At 41.7% G+C, this 13,535-nt stretch overlaps 1 protein-coding gene across 1 annotated transcript in view; it reads left to right on the forward strand.

Moving 5' to 3' along the window:
* Window positions 1-13,535, forward strand: part of ITPR2 (inositol 1,4,5-trisphosphate receptor type 2) — a 286,514-nt gene that overhangs the window by 71,393 nt on the left and 201,586 nt on the right. Inside the window, exons 11-19 of the mRNA XM_063134243.1 lie at window positions 1,198-1,352; window positions 4,556-4,655; window positions 4,752-4,912; window positions 5,799-5,940; window positions 7,545-7,706; window positions 9,456-9,628; window positions 10,375-10,494; window positions 10,594-10,779; window positions 12,944-13,195. Of these exons, the coding sequence (XP_062990313.1) occupies window positions 1,198-1,352; window positions 4,556-4,655; window positions 4,752-4,912; window positions 5,799-5,940; window positions 7,545-7,706; window positions 9,456-9,628; window positions 10,375-10,494; window positions 10,594-10,779; window positions 12,944-13,195 (1,451 nt within the window). The remainder of the gene's footprint in view (window positions 1-1,197; window positions 1,353-4,555; window positions 4,656-4,751; window positions 4,913-5,798; window positions 5,941-7,544; window positions 7,707-9,455; window positions 9,629-10,374; window positions 10,495-10,593; window positions 10,780-12,943; window positions 13,196-13,535) is intronic.

Consider the following 13,535-nt stretch of genomic DNA (forward strand, 5'->3'; position numbering starts at 1 on the left):
CTGCTTGCTGTTCATGCAGACTTTAAAAAAAAGAAACGAGAGAAAGAGAGAGGCTTTATCTAACCTATTGGCCTCTGAGCTCTGTTTTCGCTGTATGAGATTGCTGGCTTTGTGAGCCCCTGCTGAAGTCGTTTTAACACCGAGACACCAGATTACGCTTGATTTAACAGATGTTTCCAGAACTCTGGTGCCTGTTAAATTTAATCTCAGCTGCAGCATATACTGTAGCTTAATGTGTTCATGTAGGCAAAGAACAGAAGGTCTGTTTGTATCTATGCTGTCACTGGTATCATAGTTCCCATTTTAAAGGAATGATTCTGTAAAGTCCGGTGTACTTTTGCACCACGTGACAGTCTAGCTACACATGGAGAGAAACCATGTCGGACTGTACCACTTCTGATTTCTGGTGGTTAAATAATGCATTTGCCTCCAGACTTTAAAAGAAAGATCCCTGCACATTGAAAAGTAATAAGTAAGGGAAAGACAAGGTTATAATCCTTCATCCTGACATGCTGTCTTTCTATATGCAGGTAGTAATAGTAGTAGTTGGTTGTTGTTTTTAAGTTGCGGTTCACTCAAGCTTATCTTATCCCCTTTCCTAAGCTGAAGTTGTCTGTGATATGTTGCTAAGACCTTATTCTTTATATTCTGCTCTGAGGATGCTCTCCATTCAACAGGGCCCTGTGCACAAGCTATCCATGCTAAGAATTTTATGAGGGGCTGCCTGATTGTGCGTATAACACAACTTGGAAGTGATATAAATGGAGCACCTATCCAGGCCAATCTCTTTTGCAAGATAGACTGCCATTGGTGGTGGGAGAGGGGAGAGAACAAATTCCTCCTTAGAGCACCTTGCCTCCCATTTATTCTTTGCCTTTTTATCTTTGTCCTCTTTTAAAACTAGTGATGTGCAGTTGTGTTTGATGGGAATGAAGGGCTTTGCCGAGAGCACCTAGCGGGCTTGACGCAGCTCATGTGGAGTAATAACGTGTACTGTCACAGGGGCGTTTCATTGGCTTCTGACCTCTTTGTGTGTTAAAAGCAGCTTGCATTCCAACATCCCTGAGGCAAATTGTGCCTTCTGTGTAGCGTACTAGAAAAGAAGTCTCTAAACTTCCATTGTAGTAACCTGTGGAAAAACAACAGCAACACATTGCGGGACTTATGTAAACCAAATTATCTCTTGTTCTTCATCAGCAGAGAGACAGCGAACTTCTCACTTCAAAGAAGAAACGGCAGGCAGGGGAAAAGATTATGTATACTTTGGTGTCTGTGCCACATGGAAATGACATTGCCTCTCTTTTTGAACTGGATGCAACCACTCTTCAGCGAGCTGACTGTTTGGTTCCGAGGTACTGTTGCATACATAAAACACTGCTCATAGTTGTGTGTATATATTACACAGAGAGAGAGAGAGGGAGGGAGGGAGGGAGGGAGGGGTATGTGTGTATAAAATATATGTGTGTCTGTACATATCTTTATATCTATAGAGATCTCGATATCTTGATGTATGTTTGCATTGGTATATAGAATTGTTTCGTCAAGGATTGTACCAGAAACTAAAGTGGGTAGAAAGTCAACTGTGTGCTCATCACTTTCTTCAATTAAAAGTCAGGGGTGTCGACAGGAAGGCAAGACAGAATGGCTATCAAATAATCATGAGAAGAAACAAGATTCTGTAAGAAAATGTCACTCTAATAGGCCAAATGTTAGGTGGAAGATGGGATCAGGTTAGGAGGTAGAGTGCTTGCAATGACATTAGACTGCTTTTTCAAAGCATTTCCTTCGTATTAGTCTCCTTTTTGCCCCAAAAGATTGGCCAGCATTGTATATTAATGAGGAGCAAGCACTTTCATGTATGAGAAAGTCATTTGAGAATAGCTCACGTTTTAGTAAGAGGAGTGCTGATGTGCAACTCAGGCCTCTGGTCAGTCCAAGTGAGCTGCTTCAGAGGCATCTGTGTGTACCAATACAAGCCAATTAGTAACTAGTGCTCATCCAACAGTGCTGCAGCAATATGGTAACTAAGTTAAACATCATTTAATGCAATCACTTTGATGCATTTCTTACCCGGTCATACCCTCTGCCTGAAGAGCCTTTAGCCACTGCCTGTTGTGTGGGTGTGGGATGAGGGAGTTCATTGGCTGCGGTTACCCTGAGGGGAGACTCAAAAGTGTCATGTTGTTAAACACTGGCCTTGTTCAGAAGACACCTTAAACCACGGCTTTAACCACGGTGGTTAAGCCAGAAAGCCAGGCTGTGTTCAGAAGACACCTTAAACCATGGCTTTAACCATGGTGGTTAAGCCAGAAAGCCAGGCTGTGTTCAGAAGACACCTTAAACCATGGCTTTAACCATGGTGAATAAGGCTTTCTGGCTTAACCACTGTGGTTAAAGCCATGGTTTAAGGTGTCTTCTGAATGGGGCCACTGAAACACTGCAGGAAGAAAGGAGGAATGAAACAGGTGCTAGAAGCTGCTCCGGAGGAGAGGGGTTGCTGGTACTAACATGACAGAAGAACAAATTGTGGCTTTTGGAGTTTTCATCTGTTGCTCAGTGTCTTGGTCCATTGTTCCTTCCCTGACACCATTTTTCAATGCTGTCCTTTGTTCAGGTGGGGTTCATGGCTAGGTAGGGTTTTCGTTTGTGTTGGTGTTGGTCTTTTTGCTGTATTAGGGTTGGACACATGGCAGTAGGTCCAATACCTGGTCATCAGTGGCACTATGCATTTCAGAATAAAAACTCCTCAGGAGCTAAACATACAAACAGAACAAGTACAATATTTCCACATATGGATCCTGTTCTCCATATGTGGAAAGCAAGGTATGGAGTCTCCCCTTAAACTGGACATGTAGTAATGCTTTAGGACCTTTCCTGGCAGTCCCAGAACTTCCCTGAGGACCTGCGGTGCTCCAGCTGTACGGACACCTTCCAGAAGCAGGAATAGACTGTGCCTAGGGTGTGCCTCTTGTTGCCTTGAAAGGAGGGTCAGGTTAAACTGCTCTTCCTGTGATTGCTGCCATGGAGGACATTTCAGGTGGCTGGCATCTAATCTTTTACCCAAACAATCTGAGGAATATTTGTCCAAGTTAAAAGAGCGTTCAGATGTGTCACATGTAAAATTCGTACTGTTCCATGCCCTGGTCATGCTGTATGCAATATGCTCAGAAAAGAATATTTGTGAAAACAGCATATAAATATGCACAATTTCATTTCATATATTATATGTTTAGTGGGTTTTGCCTCTACACTCCACAACACATCTAATATGTGGCTGGTGTTCTGCATGGGGACCCATATGCACAAGAGTCCAATTAATAAAATACCCCCTTACTTTTTTCCATGGGAAATTTCAGCTCCCTGCCAGAGTACACATGTCTCATGCTCCTTTAGTGCAGGTCTGTTGAACCTCTTTCAGCCCAATGGCTGGATTTAATTTTGGATTTAATCTTGGTGGTGGTGGGGTGCATTTCAGTGACGGATGGAGTGAAGGCAAAACAGGGTGGGGCCAAAATCCTGATGGAATGTCTCTCCCACCATGAACCTACCCATACACTACGCTCAACATCTACGGTCCTCCTCCGAGTGCCTACTCCGAGGGAAGCTCGGAGAATGGCAGCCAGGGAGAGGGCCTTTCCAGTGGTGGCCCCCCAATTATGGAATGATCTCCTTGACGAGGCTCACCTAGCGCCAACATTGTTATCTTTTCGGCGCCAGGTCAAGACTTTTCTCTTCTCCCAGGCAGTTAACAACATGTGCTGAGTTTGTTTGTTTTTAAGTGACCCCAGAATAGTTGTTTTAAAAGGATATGCTCGGCATGGAACAGTACGAATTTTACAAGTGACACATCTGAACGCTCTTTTAACTTGGACAAATATTCCTCAGATTGTTTGGGTAAAAGATTAGATGCCAGCCACCTGAAATGTCCTCCATGGCAGCAATCACAGGAAGAACAGTTTTTATGCTTTCGATGGTTTAAAATTTTGTATATTTGTTTTTAATGTTCACTGTTTTAAACTTTTGTAATCCACCAGAGAGCTTCGGCTCTGGGGTGGTATATAAATGTAATAAATAAAATAAATAATAAATAAAAACAAAAAGGGTGGAACCAAACTGACAAAAATACCAGCATATTTAACTTTAAAACTCTTTCTGCCAATAGCTATCCCTTAGTTAGGAGAGGTATTTCAACATCCACCAATGGGAAAACCCCATGCAAAAGCTGGTCAACAACCAAGCAATCAGTGACCAAGGAAGGGGTGGAGCCATGGAAGGACGTGTGGCCTTCTGGAGACTTTGGAGAGATGGATTGAGACCTTAGTGATAGAAATGATATATAGGGGTATCTTTGTGTGTGTGTGTGTGTGAGAGAGAGAGAGAGTGTTTAAATTTAGGAAATGTTAACTTGCCAGCTTCTCCACTTCTTAAAGGATGGTATCAATAGAATTTAGGTACTCTGCAGCCTATGTAAATTCCTTTTCAGTTGTTTTGAAAACCATGTTGCATGCACAAATGATTTGAAGTCCATTTCTTTTGAGCTATTGTTTTCCTTCAGGAATTCGTATGTTCGACTGAGACACCTCTGCACCAACACATGGGTCACCAGTACCAGTATCCCAATAGACAAAGATGAAGAAAGGCCCGTAATGTTAAAGGTAAATACTGGGAGTGGCGAACTTAACTGATAAAAAGAACAGTGTTTTCCAGTGCTAAATTTTTGTTGTTTCTCCGCCCCACCACCTGTACTGCAGATTGGAACCTGTCAAACAAAAGAAGACAAGGAAGCGTTTGCTATTGTGTCTGTTCCCCTGTCTGAGGTTAGAGATTTGGATTTTGCTAATGATGCCAACAAAGTTTTAGCATCAACAGTTAAAAAGCTGGAGATTGGCTCTGTAACTCAAAATGAACGGAGGTCAGTGGTCCTTCTTTACACGTCTTTCCCCTCCCTCCTTGATGGAATGCTATCTAGCAAAAGCTTACAGCTTATAAAGGCTTTCATAATAGATCTCTAGTCACATGTCAAAAAGAACTGGCTAGCCTGGTATCATTAGAGTTTAGAATGGCCAAAGTGTCACAGGATATTTTTTAGCTTCTCAGTAACAGGTATGTGATAGCCCTGGAGACTACTTAAGCATCGGTAAATTTGTGTACATTGAATGCGAGGAGGGGTAGTGGGACCTTTGGGTCCAATTCATCTATGTACAGTGCCATACTGGCTGCATTCAAGTGTAACACGTGGTTTAGCACTAAATGAATGAGCCAAACCTCATCCCAGGTTCATGTGCTCTCCTCTCTCCAGTCTTCCTGTGTGGCCATTTTTATTTAATCACAACTTTCCTGTAATCTGAACTGGGAATTGTGATTTTAACCACTATCTATGGTTAATTTCAAAACAAGCCAGGTTCAAAACACGGGTTATGAAGCTGGCTTCTTGAAACTAACCATTGTTAGGGTTAAATCCCAATTCCCAATTCAAACAACACAGGAACTTGAAGTAAACTAAAGTTAATGCTAAATTCACATAGTGCTGAATCATGGTTTGATGCTATGCCTGAATGTGGTCATAGTGTGCTTGAAATGTGTCAACTCCATACTTTTGAGTTGTGTTATGCTTTGGTACATAGCAGTAGAAGGTCTTCAGATTTACTGAGTCCAGAACTTTTTGTCAACAATAATTAATGACAACAAGTCAGAAAAATGCCCATCATTATGATGGGTGGGATGTATGTGGAGGTCAAGTTTATGTGGAAGCTATTATGATACATTATTATTCACTGTCTTACATTTTTTTAACTTAGGTTTGTAACCAAGCTGTTGGAAGATCTGATTTTCTTTGTTGCTGATTTGCACAATAATGGCCAGGAAGTTTTGGACGTGGTGGTCATTAAGCCCAACCGAGAGAGGCAAAAATTAATGAGGGAACAAAATATATTGGCACAGGTATGTAATGGATAATTATATTGTATTTGGAGCATATTCTGCAATGCAGCAAGAATTTAATTACAATAATATGAGCCTGTCTTCACCAGTTTTTGTGTGCATGGTACGACTTTAAACAAAGAAGGACAAAATAACGTTTTGCAAATTATGAAGGAGGGCTGCTGATACAGATGTACACTATTTTCCTTGGCATCAGCAACAAGAGTGCTTAGGGAATGAAAGAAACATAAGAACATGAGAAGAACCATGCTGGATCAGACCAAGAATCCATCTGGTCCAGCGTTCTGTGCACACAGTGGCTAACCACCTATCAACCAGGGACCCACAAGCCTCCCACCCATTTTCTCTAGCAATTGGTGTATAAAGGCTTGCTGCCTCTGATACTGGAGGTAGAACATAGCGATCAGGACTAATAACCATAGATAGCCATCTCCTCCAGGAATTTATCCAACCCCCTTTTAAAGCCATCCAAATTGGTGGCCATCACCAAATCTTGTGGTAGTGAATTCCATAGTTTAACCATGCGCTACGTGAAGAAGTACATTCCTTTTATCTGTCCTGAAAAGAGATTATCCTATGAATAAAATTGAAACTATTTAGGATAAATGTAGATAATTGCATTACACCAGATCTGTTATCTTTTCTTTTCTTTTTGCAGTGGTGCTTTTTCCTTGTTACTTGCATAAACACAAACATTACTTTCTGTTTTACATGCTGACGACTTTCTTTGCAGTAACATTTTCCTCTTAAAAACTGTTGTGTAACTTCTCTTTGGAGTTACTTAGGTGTTCTTTTTCCTACTTATTTCTGATCTTTCAAATGTTCCAAAAATACATTGCTCTTGGGTTCTCTAGTCATCCCCCAGTCCAAATTTCTGATGTAAAACAAACTTGCTAATTATTTTTCATTGAATTTAATAGGATGCCCTTCCAGGAAGTGTGATGTATATCTATTTTTGTTGTGCGAATATCTCTCAATAATACTACTCCATTACTTCTGATGTGTATGATTGGTTGCATCTGGTTTATGTGAACACTCGAAGTTTATAAATATGGGTGATATACACCAACATTGTGTTTTTATATTGTGGTTTGTTTTATACCTTGAATTGTACTTGATGGTTTTAATTTTTGTGAACTGCCCAGAGAGCTTCGGCTATTGGGCGGTTTAGAAATGCAATAAATAAACAAATAAACAGTATTACCAATGTTCTCAGAAGACTCTTAACATATGTATACATGTGCCTTTGGAAGGCTACCCATATGCTTGAAAGTGGATCATAATAGAAAATAGCAGAATAACTGAAGAGTGTGGAGAAGAATTTGCCTGATTCATTTAAAATTAGAGTCTGAAGTCACTTTTTTTTTACATGAGGTGACCTGCTGAAGTGGAAAGTGCATTTTGAGTGAAAATTACATGTAAGGATTCATGTTCTTTACATTGGTCAATCTATTTAGCCTCATATATGCAGTGATGGTAAACAATTGCCCGCCATTTTGGCCCAAGACACTTCTCCAATATATTGTTTACTGGTTTCACCAGAAGGATTTGCTTTCACCTTCACTCATCACTATGGTCTTGGTTTCTTGTGTGTCTCCCCACAGATATTTGGGATCTTAAAGGCTCCATTCAAAGACAAAGCAGGAGAAGGAGCCATGCTGAGACTTGAAGATCTGGGCGATCAGAGATATGCACCATACAAATACATGCTGAGGCTTTGTTACAGAATTCTCCGGCATTCCCAGCAGGACTATAGGAAAAATCAGGTTGGCCTTTTGCTTTTTCAGAGAGATACAAGTGATTGTATACAATGGGCAAGTCATGTTGTGTTCTTACCCTAGAAAATACGTTAAGCAAAAAAAGTCAGAATTGCTGCATAATGCTTTTGGATTCATAGCGCCACAAGGGAACACCCTGGAAACGGTGTTTCACAGTTTCATGAGTTTCACAGTTTCACAGAATTCTAGTTTCACAGAATTCTTTGGGATGACTTTTGCATGAGAAGGATGCCAAATCAGGCCTTATAGAATCGCAATCTTACTTTCAGTGGGTTTCGGATTACCAATACCATGACCTTCAACTGACTTGAAATAATTAGAATATAGTATTTTGAGGTGCTACAAAACTTAACATTGGTTACAGCTGAAATTAACAAGGTATGGGTGGAATTGTTGTATGAATGACAACATGGGGCATGGCAGCGCTCAGGACATGCCCCCCACCCAATGCAGGATTCAATCATTACTGCAGGAAGCCTCGCTTGATGGCTTGCTTTCTGATGTGCCTGATAGGTAGAAAGCATGGTTGATAAAAAATCAATGTTTTTTTTTTAAATGATAATAATGCAGCAGATATCCAGAAAAGCCTCCCTTTCCCCACTTACCTGCTGCCTCCACTGCCTCACTTCTGCCAGCTTCTGTCGCCAGCAACACAGGTAAAAATAACCAGGGCGTGAGCGATTTTAAGATATTGCAAGGCCTCTGATTAATTAGTTTTGGGCCATAGAGGTACTAATAACTCAGAAGCCCCACAATATCTTAAAATTGTGCGCGGCCTGGTTATTTTTACCTGCATCACCGGTGACGGAAGCTGGCAAAAATGAGGTGGAGGAAGAGGAGGAGGCAGCAGGTAAGGCCTGCCTGGTGCCACTCCGAATTGGCCTGAGGTGACCCGAAGCTTTGGAGCCAATTGGCTTTGGGGCGCTTCGGGCTGAGCTGGAACCGCCTCGGAACCGAGCCAAGGCAGGTCGAATCAACCCGCCTTGGCTCAGATTCAGTGCCTCTGCCCGAGGCGATGCACAGCCCTAATATAAAACTAATACAATATTAAAATAACAATCACATCTTAAAATTCTTAGGTTTAAAATTCATCTGGGTAGGCTAATTTGGTGATGGTGATTCTGGCACATTACGACAAAAATATGATTAATTGAACTGTTGGAGCTGGTTCATCTCATCTCCTGAAGGACTTCACAAGTTCATTCTCCTTTAGTACTAGAATGACCAAATTATCATCCCGGACATCCTTAGCCTCGCAATTGTGGAGCAGCCTTCTCTTTGAGGTCTATCAATCTGTAAGCCTGAATCCAGGAGCAGCCTTTCGTTAGAGGCTTGTCAATCTCTAAGCCTGAATCCAAGTCCAGAAGAGCAATCTAAGGCTTTCCTTGTTGTGTTGGCATTCTGTGGGCACAGTTAATCAGGCATATGTTACATTTAATTGATTTTGGTATTTTGTTTTTATCATGTGTTTGTGTGTGTTATTTTTAACTGTTGTTGACTTCTTCAAGCCCTTGAGAAGGAGCAGAACAAAAGCTGAACTAAAATAAAGGAACTTGGGAGATATGGAGAATGCTTCTAGGAACCCGAAAAAGAAGCCATGATCTTTCATCTGTTTTTCTGTCAAGCCAAATGTTTCTGATACCAAAAATGTGTGTGTGTGTGTGTGTGTGTGTGTGTGTATGTTTAATCCTTCATTTTTCAAGCTGTTTGATAGACCACCCTTGGAATTTCTTCCAGGAATACATTGCAAAGAACTTCTGTGTCATGCAGTCCCAGATCGGCTATGACATCTTGGCAGAGGACACGATCACAGCTTTGTTGCACAACAACAGGAAGCTGCTGGAGAAACATATCACAGCTAAAGAAATAGAGACGTTTGTGAATTTACTCAGGAGGAATCGAGAGCCAAGGTTTGAAGCCGCCCACAGTATTGATTAATTAATTACACATTTTATGTGTGATGCATGTAACTATGAATTTGTGATAGAATCAGAAATAATTCCAGCATTACATAAAATGTGCACTGTATACTTAGGCCTTAGCTAGACCTACCTGTCAGTCCATGATGGAGGAATGAAGATCTCGCAATGGTTTTATCGCGAGATCCTCCCTCAGTTTACACGCGATGCGCGATGACCTCAGATGGAGAGGCGTTGCGCCCACCTTTTTTCCCCCTTAAAGAGGCAGCAGTGCACGAACGGTCGTGCGCAAAAAGTAAGGATTTTTTTAAAAAAATAATTTAATTTCCCTGCTCCCCCCACCCCAGCCCTGATGGGCGCAGTGCTGCGCCCCGTGCACTGGGCCCGGCTCTTCGCGAGGAATCATGAGGAGCCAGGACAAACTGCAGCGCCCGGCCACATGTTCCGCAGTCTCGGGATCAGCCCGAGACCGTGGAAAAACTGGGCCTAAAGGGGAGGGCGAGTTCCTGGTGCAAGGGAGGGATCATCCCTTCCTGATCCCGGGATCCCCTGTGCGTCATGTGGATGCACAGGGATAATCCCAGGGATCACCCCGGGATTTCGCCCGGTCTAGCTATGGCCGTAGTATTTTGGGGATGGAGTGCTATTAATAATCATTGTGTTGGCTATTTTCTGCAAATTCCTGTTGTGTGACCCTATCCCCTTTTCTTGTTAATTCTTCTCACCCTTCCCTCAAGGTTCTTGGACTATCTATCAGACTTGTGTGTTTCCAACACTACGGCAATCCCAGTCACTCAGGAACTTATTTGTAAATACATGCTGAGTCCAGGAAATGCCGACATTCTCATTCAGACCAAGTAAGTTAACTGACATTTCCTTTTGATTATTTTATGTTGCCTCACCTAAGCAGCTCATTTAGATTGTTAACAGTTACAGTGTTAACTGTTGGTTTTAAGGTTGGTTTCGATGCAAATGGACAATCCCTTGGACTGCTCCATCCTCTCTGACGATATGGATGAGGAAGAGGTTTGGCTCTACTGGATTGACAGCAACAAGGAACCTCATGGTAAAGCCATCAGGCATCTTGCTCAAGAAGCTAAGGAAGGCACCAAAACTGATTTGGAAGTCCTTACCTACTACAGGTAAAGTGCTTTTTATTAAGAGGACACTGACATGGCCCAAAAGACATGGTTTTATCTCAGGCATTCCCTCCATCTTCTCTAGATTCATTAGCAGTCTAGGGTCCCTGGACTGAATTTAAGTCTCTGTCAGGCCACAGTTCAGGAATTACGGAGACTTGAGTTGGGCCTTCAATCAGTGCCTATGGAATTGCCCTTTGCACTGAACTCACACCCATCCATTGCTCCATTGGATGTTGCTCTATTGGAAGGTGGGGAAGATCTAGAAAAACAATGTCTGAACAAAGCTGACATAAACGAAGCCTGGGTTATTAGGTACTGTGATGCTATTTTGCTCAAAGCCTGCTGACCTTTGGGCCAGTGAATGGTCTGGGAGCGTTTGATACTGCAGTATTGCTGAAACTAATGAGTTTAGTGTGAGACCTAGGGCTCATCTACACCAAGCAGGATATTCAATCGCAGCTTTTAAAGCTCAGCTAAAAACTTTTCTTTTTCCTAAAGCTTTTACAACTTGATGCTGTTTGGACTTTATACTGTTATACTGTTAGTTTTACCCTACCCTGCGCCTGGTTACCCTACCCAGTGCCTGTTTGCATTCTCTTCCCCTCCTTATCGCTCTACTATGATTTTAATAGAATGTAAGCCTATGCGGCAGGGTCTTGCTATTTACTGTTTTACGCTGTACAGCACCATGTACATAGATGGTGCTATATAAATAAATAAATAAATAAATAAATAAATAATAATAATAATAACTATGAAAGCGGTATATCAAAGGCAGGAGCTGCTTTATAGCAATATTGAAGTGAACTGACAACTGTTGCGGCCCATTGACACACACCATATACTGTTTTCATACTGCTATATCCTGCTTGCTATGGCTCCTGCCTTTTATATACCACTTTCAGAGTGGAATATCCTGCTTGGTGTGGATGATCCCTTAGTCAGTCCTTTGGAAGAAAGACGTCTGGTAGATCCATCTAAGAGAACATGAGATATGAGTATAATATGGTGGTCAAATGCTCTAGCACTGTTGAACCTACATTACTACCTATCAGTGCCTGGATAGGAGATTCCCATGTGCAATGATCTGCTAATGAAGGAGTGAGCAATATAGGTATAATTTTATTTATTATTTATTAAAACATTTGTATCCTGCCCTATATCATAAGGATCTCAGGGCAGTGTACAGGTAAAACCCTACAAACAATTTGAAACAATAAATATACAAGCTAAAAGCAAATTAAACCATTAATAAGTTAAAGCCAAGATAGAATTTAAAAGCAGTAACAACAATTTAAACTATGTGCAAGTTTGGTGAATGAAGCTACCAAAGGCTTTGTTAAAAAGCCAAGTCTTAACTTGGCACTGAAATGAGGCCGGTGCTGGTGCCAGTCAGGCCTCCAAGGGGAGGGCATTCCACAGCTGCAGTGCCGCAACAGAGAAAGCCCTCTCCCACGTCCCACTATAGCATATGTCTTGCGTGGTGGGATGCGGAGGAGAGCTCGGGTAGGCATATATAGGGAGAGGTACTCCTTCAAGTATCGAGGTCCCAAGCCGTTTAGGGCTCTAAATGTCAATATCACCAATAATTAAATTGTTGAAGTTTGTTTGGCTTCCTGAACTGGAACCCTGGGTACACCCCTGGGAGGAAAATAATGCCTGAACAAGGCATGCATTGTTTTATGCATGATTTGCAAATATTTGTTCTGAGTTCTTCATTTAAGCTGAATTTGTTTCACTGAATTAAATTAAGGCTGCAATTCTATGCTCACATATGTTGGGGCCGGCCCCATTGAACATAGTGGGATTACTTCTGAGTAAACCTGCATAGGATTGCATTGTAGATCAGGTGACTCATTTGTGGATTTGCAGGCTGTGTCATTTGCATTTTCGTCAGAAATTGTATGTGCAGCAGATGTATACAAGCAGATGTGGAGCAGGATACAAGACTGGGTTGCAAAATTGCTTTTCAACACAAGAATTTCTAAGTAGCTTGGGGACTGCTGTGGGCACATCGTGTATGGTGGACCTTTTTTATCACTTGATTGATAGCTTTAACAGTGGTACGCTTGTTGAGATTATGTAATATTCATCAGACATATAGACTAGGTTCTAGGGAAGCAAATGCAGAATGGAAATGACAGCGTTGCTTTCTTATCTGAAGGTATCAATTAAACCTCTTTGCAAGGATGTGCTTGGACCGCCAGTATCTGGCTATAAACCAGATTTCCACACAGCTCTCGGTGGATCTGATCCTGCGCTGCATGTCAGATGAGAGCCTGCCTTATGACCTGAGAGCCTCTTTCTGCCGCCTCATGTTGCATATGCATGTGGACAGAGATCCTCAGGAGACCGTGGTGCCTGTGAAGTATGCCAGGCTGTGGACTGAAATTCCTACCAAGATCACTATCCACGAGTAAGCTCCCTTTCAAAACAAGCAGACCAGATCATTTCGGGTAGACCAAATAAAGTACATTTTCATATGATGCCGTAGTCTTAGTTGGCTTTGAGGGATATCTTATTTTTGTGCAGGCACAATATTTCTGGAGTAAATCAGAAGGCACCAGAATTACTGTCTGCCTTGAATGCTGTTTTCTTGGTGGAAACATGGGGTACAAACTGAACAAATAAATCAATCAACCAACTGTTTAACAGGGTGTACAGTCTAGTTGTGTTTATTTGTCTTAAAGTTATTTCTCCTTTTTATATAAACACTAGGTGGTTTACAATAGAAATAAATAAGTACATTTAAAAGC

The sequence above is a fragment of the Elgaria multicarinata genome, chromosome 9 (assembly GCF_023053635.1).
Source record: "Elgaria multicarinata webbii isolate HBS135686 ecotype San Diego chromosome 9, rElgMul1.1.pri, whole genome shotgun sequence".
Lineage (NCBI taxonomy): Eukaryota > Metazoa > Chordata > Lepidosauria > Squamata > Anguidae > Elgaria > Elgaria multicarinata.